Source organism: Anomaloglossus baeobatrachus, chromosome 7 (genome assembly GCF_048569485.1).
Source record: "Anomaloglossus baeobatrachus isolate aAnoBae1 chromosome 7, aAnoBae1.hap1, whole genome shotgun sequence".
NCBI lineage: Eukaryota > Metazoa > Chordata > Amphibia > Anura > Aromobatidae > Anomaloglossus > Anomaloglossus baeobatrachus.
The window spans coordinates 309879442-309898511 of record NC_134359.1 but is presented as its reverse complement, the minus strand read 5'-3'; the positions used below and the strand labels follow the sequence as shown (position 1 = coordinate 309898511).

Here is a 19070-nt window from a genome sequence, read left to right as displayed (position 1 = left end):
GCTGGTACGGACATCACATGGCATGTACAGGCAGGAAAACAGGTACATTCCCAAACCTCAGCCCTTCAGGTTATGTTCAGTCCACAAGTCCCTGCAGAGCCTTCTCAGATGCTGTTTCCTTACCTCCACCCATCAATACACCCAGCTACTTCCTCCAGCACAGGAACTTCAGTGCAGGGCCATGAGTGTGTCCAGAGGACTGACTTTTCATCCATGGGACCACACCCCGAGGTGGAGATATGGTGAATAGCCGTCCCACCTATCTCATTAGCTGTCCACAACAGAGCCGGCCCAGGTAACACACCTTAACCCTCTCAGCACAGTACCAGTGATTATATCACATATCCTCCCCCTCTGCCCAAAGCCGGGGGGTTTTGGCACCTTGACATAGCGGACAAGAGCACCCGCTCTGCCCGCACCAGACTACAGCCCTTGATGTACCGTCCGCCACAGTCACCGGACCCTCCCCAGCGAACTCTCTCATACGCCCCCTGGTCAGTCCCAGCTCTCCAAGGCTGCCACCCACGGTCAGTGTAGGAGGGAGTCTCTCTCCCAGTCGATACTACCGTTCTGTCTAACCCTGAGCTATCCCGACCACTAGAGGGGTCACTATCGAGGGGCCTCAGCGGTGAACTGCCAGAAGAGGCGCCATATCCAGGCCCTCCGCAGGGTCTGTGTATAAATCTATCGTGGGCTCTTCTACCCGGGCATCGTCGTCTGTTTCTCGGATTGTGCACTCTCTTGTCAACGACATTGGCTAACGACCCATCGCTACTTTCATTCAGTCCTTTGGATTGTGTCTCACAGGCCTGAGACAGTTCAGAGTCTGTGTTATAGCCCGATGAATACCTGGGTCCTCTATGACCCTGGCTCCTTTTACCATTGGACTTGCTTTTGCCCTCTGAAGCAACACGTTCATAGAGCGGGCCACCTTTCTCTTCGGGGCCATAGCCCCTATATGGTCGCCATCCCACACCAACGTGGCGAAGTTGGTTTGCAATCCTCCGTCTTTCTCGATTCAATTGTTTTAACTCTTCCAGGTATCCCAAACGGTATTCTAGGAGGGCTCTTATATCTTCAACACACCCAGTTGTGCCCACAATGGCACATGGAACCATACCGACTTCACAGGGCCTCCTGGCTTCGTTATGAATATCAATTCTTAATGTCGTCACACCGGTCTTATCAACCATCTCCTGCATGGCTCTTCCATGTCGTCCAATAAGTTTCAAGACCATCTCCCTGGGTACTTGCATGATCTCTTCCACAAACTCCAACAACCGTCGAGCTGTCTTCACCGCTTCTGCAGTTGTCCCATAGATACAAAATGTTCCACTGTCTTTATCTAAATGCACAGCTGTGACACCTGGAACCTTCCTGGCTTGCTTAATATTATTTCTTAGTGCTCTCAATGCCAGTCCAATTAATGCTTTCTTCACAACCACCACTTCTTGAAAGCCTGCGGTCAGCTGCGCCAAGCGTCTGGTGTCTTCATCCTTCTTTGCAGTGATGATCCACTTCGTACGAAGACACCGTAGGTGCATGTCACTCAGGATTGCCACTCGCTTCTTTGTGACATCACTGAAAGAGCACACCACCAACTGATTAGTCTCTGCGGCAAAGTACACTTTACAGGCCCCTACTGCCTTCTGGAATCTCTCATGCACCTTCTCACTGGCACAGGCTTCTCTTAAGTCTTCCGGCACGTCTATCCGGCACTTGAAGACTGGTCTGCTTCCTTCACTGTCAAGGACACTAGACTGTTCCTGAGGTCTCTTGCCTTCCTCCATATTCTCCGCCAAAGGCTTCACCTGTTGAGTTACACACGCCTCGGAGTCCGCCCCGGCCTCAGAGCCTTCGGGTTTCAGGCTCTTAGCTGAGCCAATCTTCTTGTCTGCGATCTTGGTCTTACCCACTGAGTCAGTCAGGCTCTCAGCTTCTGATGAGACCTCACGTCCAGACTTCACCTCTTCCTCAGAGGCTCTTTCCGCTTTTACAGCACCTGCTGTGTCTTGGGACTTCACTGCATTCCCTCCAACTTCCACTTGGGTCTCTGCAGTGTCACCCTCTGCCTTCTCTTGGGAGTTTACAGCATCGCCTTCTACCAGGGTGTTACGCCCTTCAGCACGGTACTCTGTTCTTCTTAGAACCTTGGCCCCATTTTCAACATTCATCACTTCACCACTGGGTAGCTTACCGGTCTGCTCACCATGACCTTTGGGGATTTGTACTCCACCAACACTGCCCTGGATTCCTTCTCCTATATTATTCTGTAGGATGTCATCTCGTACAGCGCTATCATCCAACAGACCTCCAGCTTCATGCATGGAAATTATAGGAGACACCGCCATTACTTCTTTGGTCGGTTCCTTCCCTGCAATTTCACCCTGCTGATTTTTGTCGTGACAATGTGTCAGTTCAGTCTTTGATTCCTCTTTCTTTTGTAGGATATCACTGTCTGACTCTACCGTAGCAGTTGCTACTGGCAACGTGTTTTCATTTCCCAGGTATTTCACTTTCTCTGCACCCTCAGGCGACATACACTGTGCCACCTCTCGGCGCTTATTACGTCTTCGGCGTCGGGAGGAAGTTTTCCCCTTCTCACACTTCTGTACCTCACTGTACTTGCTTGTCACCTTTCTGGAGTCAGTGTCTTTACTGGAGTCATCGTCACTCCCCCTGGTGTCCTGGACTAACACGTCCCCACTTAACCAGATGTCGGCCCCCTTTTCTGGAGCTACTATAACTGTAGTGGTCACACTGTCACTTCCTTTTGGAGACGTCATGGTCACCCCTAACTCTTGACAGTCCTTATGTGGAGGTACCATCTCCTCATTGCACCCCAATATCCCACAGGGAATCTGTATAACCTCATACGGAAAAGAGGCTTTCTTAGGCGAGGGCCGACTCATTCCTGTGCAATCGGTCCCGGCCTCTGTCTTCCATAAATCCTGAAAGAGCTCAAAGTCCCGTCCTATGATAACTGGATATAACAGATCTGGCGCTACACCCACATCAGGGCGTCCCAAACGTTTGGCCGTTTGAATCATCACCCTGGCCAGAGGATATACTTTAGTGGTCCCATGCACACAACTTCCTTCTATCGTCCTACCCACCATCACATGGAGATCAGACATGGATCTAACTAAGGTCAACCGGCTCCCCGGGTCTAACAGACCAGACACACGTAGCCCATTCAAGTCCACGGAGCACTTCTGTGGCCTCATACTGGATGGATAGCCTATACCGCAGGTAGGACATATGTAAGGCGAACCCCATTGCCCCTTGCTATAGTCTACCTGTTTGGCTTGTAAATGCTCCACCCCCTTCTGGGTCACCATCGCTTTCTGAGGCTCCGCCCCCTGTTGGGTAACTACCCCGTTCCAGGACTCCGCCCCCTTTTGGGCAACCACCCCTTTTTGGGACTCCGCCCCCTTTTGGGCAACCACCCCTTTTTGGGACTCCGCCCCCTTTTGGGCAACCACCTCGTTCTGGGACTCCGCCCCCTTTTGGGCAACCACCTCGTTCTGGGACTCCGCCCCCTTTTGGGCAACCACCTCGTTCTGGGACTCCGCCCCCTTTTGGGCAACCACCCCTTTTTGGGACTCCGCCCCCTTTTGGGGTTTCCATGCAACGTCCTTAGCCCCCAGTTCACACCGTTCGCCCTTATCTCCCTGGGCAGCCAGTGTCCATACCGGCCCCCGAAGGGAACGCTCAAACTGGTCCATGGCTGCCACATCGCTGCACACTGACAGCTCCTGCTGTCCCTGCACCAGGAACTGGTACAGCTCCTCCACAACGTCTGCAGGGACCATTCCCTCTTTTTGGCTTTTAGCCCCCACTGCTGTCACTGGACCTCCAGGCACATGCTGTTGGTGCTGCTGGCTCTGCAGCAGCTGGTTCAGGAGCTCCTCCATGCTGCAACGAAAAGAGGAACAGGAGGGGCGCTCCAATGGGTAATACCCGGTGGTCAAAGACAGGGGGGGGGGTTAGAGAACCACTAACCTTTCCGGGTTGTACCGCCCGTACAACCAGGATCTCCAGCCTGTGGTGTATCACTGCTCACCAAGCAGGGCCGTGCAATTCCGGCTGGCCTGGAACCTCCAGTCGCTGGACTCTCGCCACTGCAGCACGGGTCCCCAACGACCTGCTGATTCACCACCAGGTGCTTGAGAGCGCTGTCCCTGTTCGTGGACCCGCCGATCCACCGCAAACCGCTTCAAAAAATTTTCGTGGACCCGCCGATCCACCGCAAGCAGTCCGTATCCACAGGAATATGTTCTAGGCCGTTGCCCCTAGCAACCAGGCTGCGTTGCCCCTAGCAACCAGACCGCATGCCCGCATTCGAGACACCATATGTGACGTTGCACCTTGCAACATAGGGGGTTACTCGCTCAGCATGAGGGCTTCAGGTAGACACAGGAGGCACACTTTCTTAAGATCACAGCCTGCTTTATTCCACTTCATAAAGCACCGCGCTGGTACGGACATCACATGGCATGTACAGGCAGGAAAACAGGTACATTCCCAAACCTCAGCCCTTCAGGTTATGTTCAGTCCACAAGTCCCTGCAGAGCCTTCTCAGATGCTGTTTCCTTACCTCCACCCATCAATACACCCAGCTACTTCCTCCAGCACAGGAACTTCAGTGCAGGGCCATGAGTGTGTCCAGAGGACTGACTTTTCATCCATGGGACCACACCCCGAGGTGGAGATATGGTGAACAGCCGTCCCACCTATCTCATTAGCTGTCCACAACAGAGCCGGCCCAGGTAACACACCTTAACCCTCTCAGCACAGTACCAGTGATTATATCACAATATATATTCCCCTACTGGGCCCATCTTGGTATATATCCTGATTTATTTATCCCCTTCCTAGCATATACAGTGATGGAAATAATTATTTGATCCCACGCTGATTGTGTAAGTTTCCCACTGACACAGACATGAACAGTCTATAATTTTAAGGGTCGGTTAGTTTTAACAGTGATAGAATATCCAACATATAACCCAGAAAATCACATTGTATAAATTATATAAATGTATTTGGATTTTGAAGAGAAAAATAAGTATTTGATCCCTCTGGCAAACAAGACTTAATACTTAGTGGCCGTCCCCTTGTTGGCCGCCCAGCAGTCAGACATTTTTGTGGTTGATGATGAGGTTTGATGTCAGGATGATTTTGCTCCTCTTCTCTTAGCCTTAAAATCGTAATGATTTAGATCTGCAGTCACTTGGTGACCCGGAGATTCAGTTCCTCCATACGTTTTCTATGGGATTAAGGTCTGAAGACTAGCTAGGCCACTCCATGACCTTAATGTGCTTCATTTGAGCCACTCCTTTGTTGCCTTGGCTGTATGTTTTGGGTCCTTGTTCTGATGGCAGACCCAGCCATGGCCCATTGATGATTGTCCCATTGATGCGGTGAAGAAGTCCTATGCCCTTAGCAGAGAAGCACCCCCAAAACATAATGTTTCCACCTCCATGCTTGACAGTGGGGACGGTGTTCTTTGGGTCATAGGCAGCATTTCTCTTCCTGCAGACACAGTGAGTTGAGTTAACACCAAAGAGCTCAGTTTTTGTCTCATCTGACCCCAGCACCTTCTCCCAATTACTCGCAGAATCAGTCAGGTGTCATTGGCAAACTTCAGACGGGCCGGCCGCACATGGGCCTTCTTCAGACGGGCCGGTCGCACATGGGCCTTCTTCAGACGGGCCGGCCGCACATGGGCCTTCTTCAGACGGGCCGGCCGCACATGGGCCTTCTTCAGACGGGCCGGCCGCACATGGGCCTTCTTCAGACGGGCCGGCCGCACATGGGCCTTCTTCAGACGGGCCGGCCGCACATGGGCCTTCTTCAGACAGGCCGGTCGCACATGGGCCTTCTTCAGACGGGCCGGTCGCACATGGGCCTTCTTCAGACGGGCCGGCCGCACAAGGGCCTTCTTCAGACGGGCCAGCCGCACAAGGGCCTTCTTCAGACGGGCCGGCCGCACATGGGCCTTCTTCAGACGGGCCGGCCGCACATGGGCCTTCTTCAGACGGGCCGGCCGCACATGGGCCTTCTTCAGACGGGCCGGCCGCACATGGGCCTTCTTCAGACGGGCCGGCCGCACATGGGCCTTCTTCAGACGGGCCGGCCGCACATGGGCCTTCTTCAGACGGGCCGGCCGCACATGGGCCTTCTTCAGACGGGCCGACCCTCATCCTCATGGTGACTCCACGAGGTGAGATTTTGCATGGAGCCCCAGATCGATGGCGATTGACATTCATTTTGTATTTCCTCCATTTTCTTACTATTGCACCAGCAGTTTCTCTGCTCACCCAGCGTCTTACTTATGGTTTTGTAGTCCATTTCAGCCTTGTGCAGGTCTATGGTATTCTCCATTCCAGTCTTGTGCAGGTCTATGGTCTTCTCCATTCCAGCCTTGTGCAGGTCTATGGTCTTCCCCTTTCCAGCCTTGTGCAGGTCTATGGTCTTCTCAATTCCAGCCTTGTGCAGGTCTATGGTCTTCTTCATTCCAGCCTTTTGCAGTTCTATGGTCTTCTCCATTCCACTCTTGTGCAGGTCTATGGCCTTCTTCATTCCAGCCTTGTGCAGGTCTATGGTCTTTTCCATTCCAGCCTTGTGCAGGGCTATGGTCTTCTCCATTCCAGCCTTGTGCAGTTCTATGGTCTTCTCCATTCCAGCCTTGTGCAGTTCTATGGTCTTCTCCATTCCAGCCTTGTGCAGGTCTATGGTCTTCTCCATTCCAGCCTTGTGCAGGTCTATGGTCTTCTCCATTCCAGCCTTGTGCAGGGCTATGGTCTTCTCCATTCCAGCCTTGTGCAGGGCTATGGTCTTCTCCATTCCAGCCTTGTGCAGGGCTATGGTCTTCTCCATTCCAGCCTTGTGCAGTTCTATGGTCTTCTCCATTCCAGCCTTGTGCAGGTCTATGGCCTTCTTCATTCCAGCCTTGTGCAGGTCTATGGTCTTCTCCATTCCAGCCTTGTGCAGGTCTATGGTCTTCTCCATTCCAGCCTTGTGCAGGTCTATGTTCTTGTCCCGGACATCCTTAGAAAGCGCTCTAGTCGCCCATGTTGTAGAGGTTAGAGTGACTGATTAATAATAAAGCTAAGTAATTACTCCGGGCCCCACTGTTCACCGGGCCCCATACACTAGTCATAGTTGTCATGCCCTGATGACGGCCTTGTCCCCGCCCCTACACCTGCCGCTACTAGACTAGGCACGTCACATGCCAGCCACCCACCCCTAGACCAGACCCACCACATCCTCGCTTCCTGCCCCTACACGCCACACTCCCTACCTCATGCCCCTACACCAGACCCGCCACATCCCCGTTTCCAGCCCATACACCTGCACGTCACACGCCCCACTTCCTGCCCCTACACCAGACCCGCAACATCCCCACCGCCTGCCTCTACACCAGACCCACCACATTCCCGCTTCCCGCCCATACACCTGCATGTCACACGCCCCACTTCCTGCCCCTACAACAGACCCGCAACATCCCCACCGCCTGCCTCTACACCAGACCCACCACATTCCCGCTTCCCGCCCATACACCTGCACGTCACACGCCCCACTTCCTGCCCCTACAACAGACCCGCAACATCTCCACTGCACGCCCCTACACCAGACCCACCACATTCCCGCTTCCCGCCCATACACCTGTCCACCACCCGTCCCTACACCAGACTCGCCACATCCCTGCCACTCACCCCTACACCTGACCTCCACACACCCGCCACCTTGTATGACAACCTTATATCACATTTACCTGAGACAATGAGATGTTGAAGTGCCAGCTCACAACCTCCATGTTTGACACATGAACGTTCAGGAACATGGGGACCGCGTTGAGCCCCAAGTTTTTAATCTGAAACAACAGAGGACAGTAATGACAGTGACACATGGGGGGGGGATGAGATGAGAGGACGCTAATGCCGGTGACACACGAGGGAGAGATGAGGGGATGCTAATGACTGGGACATCCGGTAAAGATGAGGGAGCATAAATAACAGTGACATGTGGTGAAGATGAGACGTCACCTGATATCTGTGGGTCACCATCGCCGTCTCATTTGCACTGATGAATGGGACGTATTTGGTGGAATCTTCCAGGCTGCTGATGAGAAAAGATGTAAGATTATTCCACAATCTGCAGAACATCGCGCCCGATTGTAACAGTGTGCCACCCCAGCCTGTTTCCATGGACTGGAGTGCAATCAGGCCTCTGCAGACTGGAGTGAAATCGGGCCTCCGGGGACTGTAAGGTAATCGGGCCTCCGGGGACTGTAAGGTAATCGGGCCTCCGGGGACTGTAAGGTAATCGGGCCTCCGGGGACTGTAAGGTAATCGGGCCTCCGGGGACTGTAAGGTAATCGGGCCTCCGGGGACTGTAAGGTAATCGGGCCTCCGGGGACTGTAAGGTAATCGGGCCTCCGGGGACTGTAAGGTAATCGGGCCTCCGGGGACTGTAAGGTAATCGGGCCTCCGGGGACTGTAAGGTAATCGGGCCTCCGGGGACTGTAAGGTAATCGGGCCTCCGGGGACTGTAAGGTAATCGGGCCTCCGGGGACTGTAAGGTAATCGGGCCTCCGGGGACTGTAAGGTAATCGGGCCTCCGGGGACTGTAAGGTAATCGGGCCTCCGGGGACTGTAAGGTAATCGGGCCTCCGGGGACTGTAAGGTAATCGGGCCTCCGGGGACTGTAAGGTAATCGGGCCTCCGGGGACTGTAAGGTAATCGGGCCTCCGGGGACTGTAAGGTAATCGGGCCTCCGGGGACTGTAAGGTAATCGGGCCTCCGGGGGCTGTAAGGTAATCGGGCCTCCGGGGACTGTAAGGTAATCGGGCCTCCGGGGACTGTAAGGTAATCGGGCCTACGGGAACTGTAAGGTAATCGGGCCTCCAGGGGCTGTAAGGTAATCGGGCCTCCAGGGGCTGTAAGGTAATCGGGCCTCCGGGAACTGTAAGGTAATCGGGCCTCCGGGGACTGTAAGGTAATCAGGCCTCCAGGGGCTGCAAGGTAATCGGGCCTCCGGGGGCTGCAAGGTAATCGGGCCTCCGGGGGCTGCAAGGTAATCGGGCCTCCGGGGACTGTAAGGTAATCGGGCCTCCGGGGACTGTAAGGTAATCGGGCCTCCGGGGACTGTAAGGTAATCGGGCCTACGGGAACTGTAAGGTAATCGGGCCTCCAGGGGCTGTAAGGTAATCGGGCCTCCGGGGACTGTAAGGTAATCGGGCCTCCTGGGACTGTAAGGTAATCGGGCCTCCGGGGACTGTAAGGTAATCGGGCCTACGGGAACTGTAAGGTAATCGGGCCTCCGGGGACTGTAAGGTAATCGGGCCTCCGGGGACTGTAAGGTAATCGGGCCTCCGCGGACTGTAAGGTAATTGGGCCTGCAGTAGGATTCATTGTCCTGTGTCTGGTGGGGGGGTTGTGCGCCTCTGTGTGGTGCCTCACTGGTACACAATCTTGCAGACTGGCCGGAGACTGCCCTCCTTCATACTTGGAGTTACATGTAACAAATGTTTAAGGGGGTGGGATGTGATCACCTCTCCTCAGCCAGGGGGCTGATCCCAAGAACGGCAGAACAGTGAGGAGACACGTGTTTGGTTGCTGGTGGTGCTGTGACGTGGGAGGATCCTGATGCCACAACCAGGACTAAAGACTGGTGAACATCGGCCCCATGATGGTGGACGTCTTGCACATAATGCTGGATTTGAAGACCTATTTTAAGGACCAGTGCTTGACTTTCCTTTGTGCCCCAGATTTGTTTCTTTGGTTACGGCCGCATTCCAGACTAAAGAATCTCATCTAGGTTTGGCCTCATCTTCTCCCAGTCACAATAAAGGTCTTTTAGATTGTTCTCCAGCTCGCTGTCCCTGCCTGCACCGTCACACCGTACATCACCGGCCTGCTGACCCTGTCTGCTCCGGCACACCGTACATCACCGGCCTGCTGTCCCTGCCTGCACCGTCACACCGTACATCACCGGCCTGCTGTCCCTGCCTGCTCCGTCACACCGTACATCACCGGTCTGCTGTCCCTGCCTGCTCCGTCACACCGTACATCACCGGTCTGCTGTCCCTGCCTGCTCCGTCACACCGTACATCACCGGTCTGCTGTCCCTGCCTGCTCCGTCACACCGTACATCACCGGTCTGCTGTCCCTGCCTGCTCCGTCACACCGTACATCACCGGCCTGCTGTCCCTGCCTGCACCGTCACACCGTACATCACCGGCCTGCTGTCCCTGCCTGCTCCGTCACACCGTACATCACCGGCCTGCTGTCTCTGCCTGCTCCGTCACATCGTACATCACCGGCCTGCTGTCCCTGCCCGCTCCGTCACACCGTACATCACTGGTCTGCTGTCCCTGCCCGCTCCGTCACACCGTACATCACCGGCCTGCTGTCCCTGCCTGCTCCGTCACACCGTACATCACCGGTCTGCTGTCCCTGCCTGCTCCGTCACACCGTACATCACCGGTCTGCTGTCCCTGCCCGCTCCGTCACACCGTACATCACCGGTCTGCTGTCCCTGCCCGCTCCGTCACATCGTACATCACCGGTCTGCTGTCCCTGCCCGCTCCGTCACACCGTACATCACCGGCCTGCTGTCCCTGCCTGCTCCGTCACATCGTACATCACCGGCCTGCTGTCCCTGCCTGCTCCGTCACACCGTACATCACCGGTCTGCTGTTCCTGCCTGCTCCGTCACACCGTACATCACCGGTCTGCTGTTCCTGCCTGCTCCGTCACACCGTACATCACTGGCCTGCTATCCCTGCCTGCTCCGTCACACCGTACATCACCGGTCTGCTGTCCCTGCCTGCTCCGTCACACCGTACATCACTGGTCTGCTGTCCCTGCCTGCTCCGTCACACCGTACATCACCGGTCTGCTGTCCCTGCCTGCTCCGTCACACCGTACATCACCGGTCTGCTGTCCCTGCCTGCTCCGTCACATCGTACATCACCGGTCTGCTGTCCCTGCCCGCTTCGTCACACCGTACATCACCGGTCTGCTGTCCCTGCCTGCTCCGTCACACCGTACATCACCGGTCTGCTGTCCCTGCCTGCTCAGTCACATCGTACATCACCGGTCTGCTGTCCCTGCCTGCTCCGTCACATCGTACATCACCGGTCTGCTGTCCCTGCCTGCTCCGTCACACCGTACATCACCGGTCTGCTGTCCCTGCCTGCTCCGTCACATCGTACATCACCGGTCTGCTGTCCCTGCCTGCTCCGTCACACTGTACATCACCGGTCTGCTGTCCCTGCCTGCTCTGTCACATCGTACATCACCGGTCTGCTGTCCCTGCCTGCTCCGTCACACCGTACATCACCGGTCTGCTGTCCCTGCCTGCTCCGTCACATCGTACATCACCGGTCTACTGTCCCTGCCTGCTCCGTCACATCGTACATCACCGGTCTGCTGTCCCTGCCTGCTCCGTCACACCGTACATCACCAGTCTGCTGTCCCTGCCTGCTCCGTCACACCGTACATCACCGGTCTGCTGTCCCTGCCTGCTCCGTCACACTGTACATCACCGGTCTGCTGTTCCTGCCTGCTCCGTCACACCGTACATCACCGGTCTGCTGTCCCTGCCTGCTCCGTCACATCGCACATCACCGGCCTGCTGTCCCTGCCCGCTCCGTCACACCGTACATCACCGGCCTGCTGTCCCTGCCTGCTCCGTCACACCGTACATCACCGGTCTGCTATCCCTGCCTGCTCCGTCACACCGTACATCACCGGTCTGCTGTCCCTGCCCGCTCCGTCACATCGTACATCACCGGTCTGCTGTCCCTGCCTGCTCCGTCACAGTAGGCCGGATGCTCTGAAAGGATTTACCTCAAGTACTGAGTATAATGGCCGTCACTGGTTCACAGTTGGGCACTCCATCCACATACAGTCATATACAGAGCATTTCCTGGGGGCGCACTACATCCGAAAACATTACCCCAGTGAGAGCCATTCACAGACCACGACTGTCACTCCCCGGGTGCCGGCTCACATGAAGCAGTGAAGCCAGCCTGTGCATTGTGGTCATTGTTTCTTGGACGACAAATATGAACACCCTGATACTCAGCCGAGCTCCGCGAGTACCCAAACACCCCAATACTCAGCCGAGCTCCGCGAGTACCCAAACACCCCGATACTCAGCCGAGCTCCGCGAGTACCCAAACACCCCAATACTCAGCCGAGCTCCGCGAGTACCCAAACACCCCGATACTCAGCCGAGCTCCGCGAGTACCCGAACACCTCAATACTCAGCCGAGCTCCGCGAGTACCCAAACACCCCAATACCCAGCCGAGCTCCGCGAGTACCCAAACACCCCAATACCCAGTCGAGCTCCGCGAGTACCCAAACACCCCAATACTCAGCCGAGCTCCGCGAGTACCCGAACACCTCAATACTCAGCCGAGCTCCGCGAGTACCCAAACACCCCAATACCCAGCCGAGCTCCACGAGTACCCAAACACCCCAATACCCAGCCGAGCTCCGCGAGTACCCAAACACCCCGATACTCAGCCGAGCTCCGCGAGTACCCAAACACCCCAATACCGAGCCGAGCTCCGCGAGTACCCAAACACCCCAATACCCAGCCGAGCTCCGCGAGTACCCAAACACCCCAATACCCAGCCGAGCTCTGCGAGTACCCAAACACCCCAATACCCAGCCGAGCTCCGCGAGTACCCAAACACCCCAATACCCAGCCGAGCTCCGCGAGTACCCAAACACCCCGATACTCAGCCGAGCTCCATGAGTACCCGAACACCTCAATACTCAGCCGAGCTCCGCGAGTACCCGAACACCTCAATACTCAGCCGAGCTCCGCGAGTACCCAAACACCCCAATACCCAGCCGAGCTCCGCGAGTACCCAAACACCCCAATACCCAGCCGAGCTCCGCGAGTACCCAAACACCCCAATACCCAGCCGAGCTCCGCGAGTACCCAAACACCCCAATACCCAGCCGAGCTCCGCGAGTACCCAAACACCCCAATACCCAGCCGAGCTCCGCGAGTACCCAAACACCCCGATACTCAGCCGAGCTCCATGAGTACCCGAACACCTCAATACTCAGCAGAGCTCCGCGAGTACCCAAACACCCCAATACTCAGCCGAGCTCCGCGAGTACCCAAACACCCCAATACTCAGCCGAGCTCCGCTAGTACCCAAACACCTCAATACCCAGCCGAGCTCCGCGAGTACCCAAACACCCCGATACTCAGCCGAGCTCCGCGAGTACCCAAACACCCCAATACCCAGCCGAGCTCCGCGAGTACCCAAACACCCCGATACTCAGCCGAGCTCCGCGAGTACCCAAACACCCCAATACTCAGCCGAGCTCCGCGAGTACCCAAACACCTCAATACCCAGCCGAGCTCCGCGAGTACCCAAACACCCCGATACTCAGCCGAGCTCCGCGAGTACCCAAACACCCCAATACCCAGCCGAGCTCCGCGAGTACCCAAACACCCCGATACTCAGCCGAGCTCCGCGAGTACCCAAACACCCCAATACCCAGCCGAGCTCCGCGAGTACCCAAACACCCCGATACTCAGCCGAGCTCCGCGAGTACCCGAACACCCCGATACTCAGCCGAGCTCCGCGAGTACCCAAACACCCCAATACTCAGCCGAGCTCCGCGAGTACCCAAACACCCCGATACTCAGCCGAGCTCCGCGAGTACCCGAACACCTCAATACTCAGCCGAGCTCCGCGAGTACCCAAACACCCCGATACTCAGCGAAGCTCCGCGAGTACCCAAACACCCCAATACTCAGCGAAGCTCCGCGAGTACCCAAACAGCCCAATACTCAGCCGAGCACTGAACAGTGGCACGCACGCTCACTCAACATTGCTGATCATCTTAAGATCTGTTTTTCATCTCCTCTTTTCTTCTCGGCTTTTTCTTGTTTTATCACCTAATCCTGAAATCTTCCTCATCTCCTCAAAGAGCAACGTCCTCTGAGATGCATGGAAGAGATTAGTGGTCACTGTTGATTACAACACAAGGAGGAGATGGTGAGATCCATCAACAACATGAAAGGATCCCACTAACCACGTGACAAGATCCCACCAGCCTCGCAACAAGATCCCACCAAAATTCTTGGATGTATCAAGACATTCATTGACTCTAGATGGAGAGAGGCCATTATTCCCCTATACTCTGCCCTGGTCAGACCCCAGGTGGAATACTGTGAACCGTCCTGACCACCCCAATTCAGGAAAGACCTATATATTGGAGCAAGTCCAGAGAAGAGCAACCAAGATGGTAGAAGGTCGCAATCCATGCCCATGAAGACCGGCTACAGGAACTAAACAGAAGGCTGAGAGGAGACTTAATAGCGGTCTACAAATATCTGAGAGGTGGTCACAGTGGAGAGGGAACCACCCTATTCTTATCACCACACAGAAGTACCATAAGCAATGGGAGGAAACGAATAGAAAGGAGATTAAGATTAGACATTAGGAAAAACCTTCAGCCAGTGAGGGCAGGCAGGGAGTGGAACAGGCAGCCATGGGAGGCAGTGAGGGCAGAGAGAGTGGAAAAGGCAGCCATGGGAGGCAGTGAGGGCAGGCAGGGAGTGGAACAGGCAGCCATGGGAGGCAGTGAGGGCAGGCAGGGAGTGGAACAGGCAGCCATGGGAGGCAGTGAGGGCAGAGAGAGTGGAAAAGGCAGCCATGGGAGGCAGTGAGGGCAGAGAGAGTGGAACAGGCTACCATGGGAGGCAGTGAGGGCAGAGAGAGTGGAACAGGCTACCATGGGAGGCAGTGAGGGCAGAGAGAATGGAACAGGCAGCCATGGGAGGCAGTGAGGGCAGAGAGAGTGGAACAGGCAGCCATGGGAGGCAGTGAGGGCAGAGAGAGTGGAAAAGGCAGCCATGGGAGGTAGTGAGGGCAGAGAGAGTGGAACAGGCTACCATGGGAGGCAGTGAGGGCAGAGAGAGTGGAAAAGGCAGCCATGGGAGGCAGTGAGGGCAGTCAGAGAGTGGAACAGGCTACCAAGGGAGGTAGTGAGGGCAGTCAGAGAGTGGAACAGGCTACCAAGGGAGGTAGTGAGGGCAGTCAGAGAGTGGAACAGGCTACCAAGGGAGGTAGTGAGGGCAGAGAGAGTGGAACAGGCTACCATGGGAGGTAGTGAGGGCAGAGAGAGTGGAAAAGGCAGCCATGGGAGGCAGTGAGGGCAGAGAGAGTGGAAAAGGCAGCCATGGGAGGCAGTGAGGGCAGTCAGAGAGTGGAACAGGCTACCAAGGGAGGTAGTGAGGGCAGTCAGAGAGTGGAACAGGCTACCATGGGAGGTAGTGAGGGCAGAGAGAGTGGAACAGGCTACCATGGGAGGTAGTGAGGGCAGCCAGAGTGGAACAGGCTACCATGGGAGGCAGTGAGAGCAGAGAGAGTGGAAAAGGCAGCCATGGGAGGCAGTGAGGGCAGTCAGAGAGTGGAACAGGCTACCAAGGGAGGCAGTGAGGGCAGTCAGAGAGTGGAACAGGCTACCAAGGGAGGCAGTGAGGGCAGAGAGAGTGGAACAGGCTACCATGGGAGGTAGTGAGGGCAGAGAGAGTGGAAAAGGCAGCCATGGGAGGCAGTGAGGGCAGAGAGAGTGGAAAAGGCAGCCATGGGAGGCAGTGAGGGCAGTCAGAGAGTGGAACAGGCTACCAAGGGAGGTAGTGAGGGCAGTCAGAGTGGAACAGGCTACCATGGGAGGTAGTGAGGGCAGAGAGAGTGGAACAGGCAGCCATGGGAGGCAGTGAGGGCAGAGAGAGTGGAAAAGGCAGCCATGGGAGGCAGTGAGGGCAGTCAGAGAGTGGAACAGGCAGCCAAGGGAGGTAGTGAGGGCAGTCAGAGAGTGGAACAGGCTACCAAGGGAGGTAGTGAGGGCAGTCAGAGAGTGGAACAGGCTACCAAGGGAGGTAGTGAGGGCAGAGAGAGTGGAACAGGCTACCATGGGAGGTAGTGAGGGCAGAGAGAGTGGAAAAGGCAGCCATGGGAGGCAGTGAGGGCAGAGAGAGTGGAAAAGGCAGCCATGGGAGGCAGTGAGGGCAGTCAGAGAGTGGAACAGGCTACCAAGGGAGGTAGTGAGGGCAGTCAGAGAGTGGAACAGGCTACCATGGGAGGTAGTGAGGGCAGAGAGAGTGGAACAGGCTACCATGGGAGGTAGTGAGGGCAGCCAGAGTGGAACAGGCTACCATGGGAGGCAGTGAGAGCAGAGAGAGTGAAAAAGGCAGCCATGGGAGGCAGTGAGGGCAGTCAGAGAGTGGAACAGGCTACCAAGGGAGGTAGTGAGGGCAGTCAGAGAGTGGAACAGGCTACCAAGGGAGGTAGTGAGGGCAGTCAGAGAGTGGAACAGGCTACCAAGGGAGGTAGTGAGGGCAGAGAGAGTGGAACAGGCTACCATGGGAGGTAGTGAGGGCAGAGAGAGTGGAAAAGGCAGCCATGGGAGGCAGTGAGGGCAGAGAGAGTGGAAAAGGCAGCCATGGGAGGCAGTGAGGGCAGTCAGAGAGTGGAACAGGCTACCAAGGGAGGTAGTGAGGGCAGTCAGAGAGTGGAACAGGCTACCAAGGGAGGTAGTGAGGGCAGAGAGAGTGGAACAGGCTACCATGGGAGGTAGTGAGGGCAGAGAGAGTGGAACAGGCAGCCATGGGAGGCAGTGAGGGCAGAGAGAGTGGAAAAGGCAGCCATGGGAGGCAGTGAGGGCAGTCAGAGAGTGGAACAGGCAGCCAAGGGAGGCAGTGAGGGCAGAGAGAGTGGAACCACGGGAGGTAGAGAGCTCTCCATCAATGGAAATCTTTAAGTGGAAGCTGGATAAACCTATAGCTGAGATGTAAAACCATAGAAGAGAAAAATCTGTACAGAGACTTTATAGTTGAAAAATAGATTCAAATTTTATTGAGTACAAAAGACAACAATTATTATGATTAAAACTTTTTTGTAGAGACAGGTGATGATAACCACCAAATGATACCCATATACCAACCTGGCACATATTACATGTAAAAAGCAGTCAGAAAGCCAAAAGAGGCCAAAATAGATGATCAGACAAAGGGGAGATCAATTGGCATGAATGTGCACCAACTGTTGTGGAAGCCCTGTGTTAGAAATAAGTAATACAATTTTCTCAAAAGGTGCAACTATAACTACTAGCACCATGCCTCAACCCCCACTATACTGACCACCTGGAATATACCCACCACAGAGTGCAAGTAACTATCCATGTGGCATGTAGTCAGTCTAAGGGGACCCTGAACTTGAACGCTAGGGCTGTCAGATACAGTAGTGAAAGTACCATTCAAAAACAGAGTCGTACATACCAAGCACATGGACAGCCATATGATCAATGGATGTAAATGCAAAAAAAAAAAATGTATTAGGAAAACCTGCACTCACAGGGGGTTGGACCCAATGGCCCTGGAGGTCTGTGGCGCCCCAGGACCTGGTCGCCACAACAGCATTGCCCTTCCAAAGGGTTAATGCTGAGCCTGGAGGTAATTGGGAGGTCCATTGGCCAGCAAGTTTAACATCCAACGCAGTTCTCCCTCCGGCCAGCAGGGGGAGCTCTGAACCTGGGATTCCAGGGAGCATCCCTTAAGTCTGATCTGAGGGAGGAAGTAGTGGTCAGTCTGTAGAGAGCAGGAGAAGTGAACAGACGCAGAGTGAGCTGTCCTGTGGATCTGGGGCCTAGAGCTAGAGTAGCTTGGCCCAGGGAAGCAGGAGTAGCAGAGAGGCAGCAGAGAGACTCGGACATCGGACACCAGGGCTTAAAATACTCCCTGGTAGCCGAATCCGAAGAGCAGGAGAGCTGCAAGCACCTGGCCCAAAAACATCCCAAAAGGTACAGCTGCAGCATCAGGGCCCGGTGTGGACTCCAGCAGAGAAGCACCAGAGAGGGCCTGCGCAGCCTGCTACAGAGGGAAAGGGATATACCACCGGTCCCAGCAGCAAAGAGGGCCATTGCTGGATTCAGAGAAGCAGGGTCCTATCATAACAAAGAAAAGCACAGGAGTAGGCCTCATACTCAGCTGGCCAGAAAGATCACCCCAAGTACTTCCAGGCCGACCGGATCCCCATCACCACCTGTAACGGTCTCCCAGGACTGGACTGTTCCCAGAGTAAAAGAGGAAAAGGTAAAGAGACTGTTGTTTGTGCCTGGTTCTTTCATTGCCTGTCGGCCCTGCACCGTGTTATCCACACAACCCCATAGACTCTCACGAGCACTAACAGTGTCCCCGGAGCTCCGCTCCACCTGTGGGGAGCAGTACCACCATTGCTGCCGTATCATCACCCCGGAGTCCTCACACAGCAGCGGCGGCTTAATAGCCGCAGACCACAGGTGGCGTCACGAACACAAACTTTATTCATCAAGCCACATATTCTACTGACACCCACCAGGGCCACGGAGCCGGGCCCAGCCACCACTGACTACCACCGGACTAGTCCGGCCCGGCACCGGGTGTCCCATAGCCCTGGGGTGGGCGAGTCAACTGGTCCCTTCCAACTTAACCATTCTATGATTCTATGAAGATCCCGCCAGCACACGCGACAAGGTCCCCGCCAGCACACGCGACAAGGTCCCCGCCAGCACACGCGACAAGGTCCCCGCCAGCACACGCGACAAGGTCCCCGCCAGCACACGCGACAAGATCCCGCCAGCACACGCGACAAGACCATGCCAGCACACGCGACAAGACCATGCCAGCACACGCGACAAGACCATGCCAGCACACGCGACAAGACCATGCCAGCACACGCGACAAGACCATGCCAGCACACGCGACAAGACCATGCCAGCACACGCGACAGCAAAGCAAAAACACTTTGATCGTAACATATTGCTGCTAAATCCATCAGCAACACAACCTGCCCCACTGACAAGATGACAGCATGTACCTGCAAAACAATAAGACCAAGCAGCCACATGACAGGATCCACCAGAATCAAGACCAGATGCACCAGCAACAGGAGAGGAGCCATCAGCCATAAGGTTCAATCAGCACCATGACCAGAGTCAGGAGAAAAACAAGAAGCTGCAGCAAAAGAATGGCAGAACAC

General features: G+C 55.5%; 1 protein-coding gene across 3 annotated transcripts in view; it reads right to left on the bottom strand.

Moving 5' to 3' along the window:
* ITGAL (integrin subunit alpha L) overlaps positions 1 to 19070 on the bottom strand; it is a 69505-nt gene that overhangs the window by 21443 nt on the left and 28992 nt on the right. For 2 of the 3 annotated variants that reach the window (XM_075318688.1, XM_075318689.1), the window contains exons 26-27: positions 8055 to 8130; positions 7784 to 7882 (exon numbers count right to left, since the gene is read on the bottom strand). In XM_075318688.1, the coding sequence (XP_075174803.1) occupies positions 7784 to 7882; positions 8055 to 8130 (175 nt within the window). The remainder of the gene's footprint in view (positions 1 to 7783; positions 7883 to 8054; positions 8131 to 19070) is intronic. The other variant, XM_075318690.1, reaches the window with a different exon arrangement.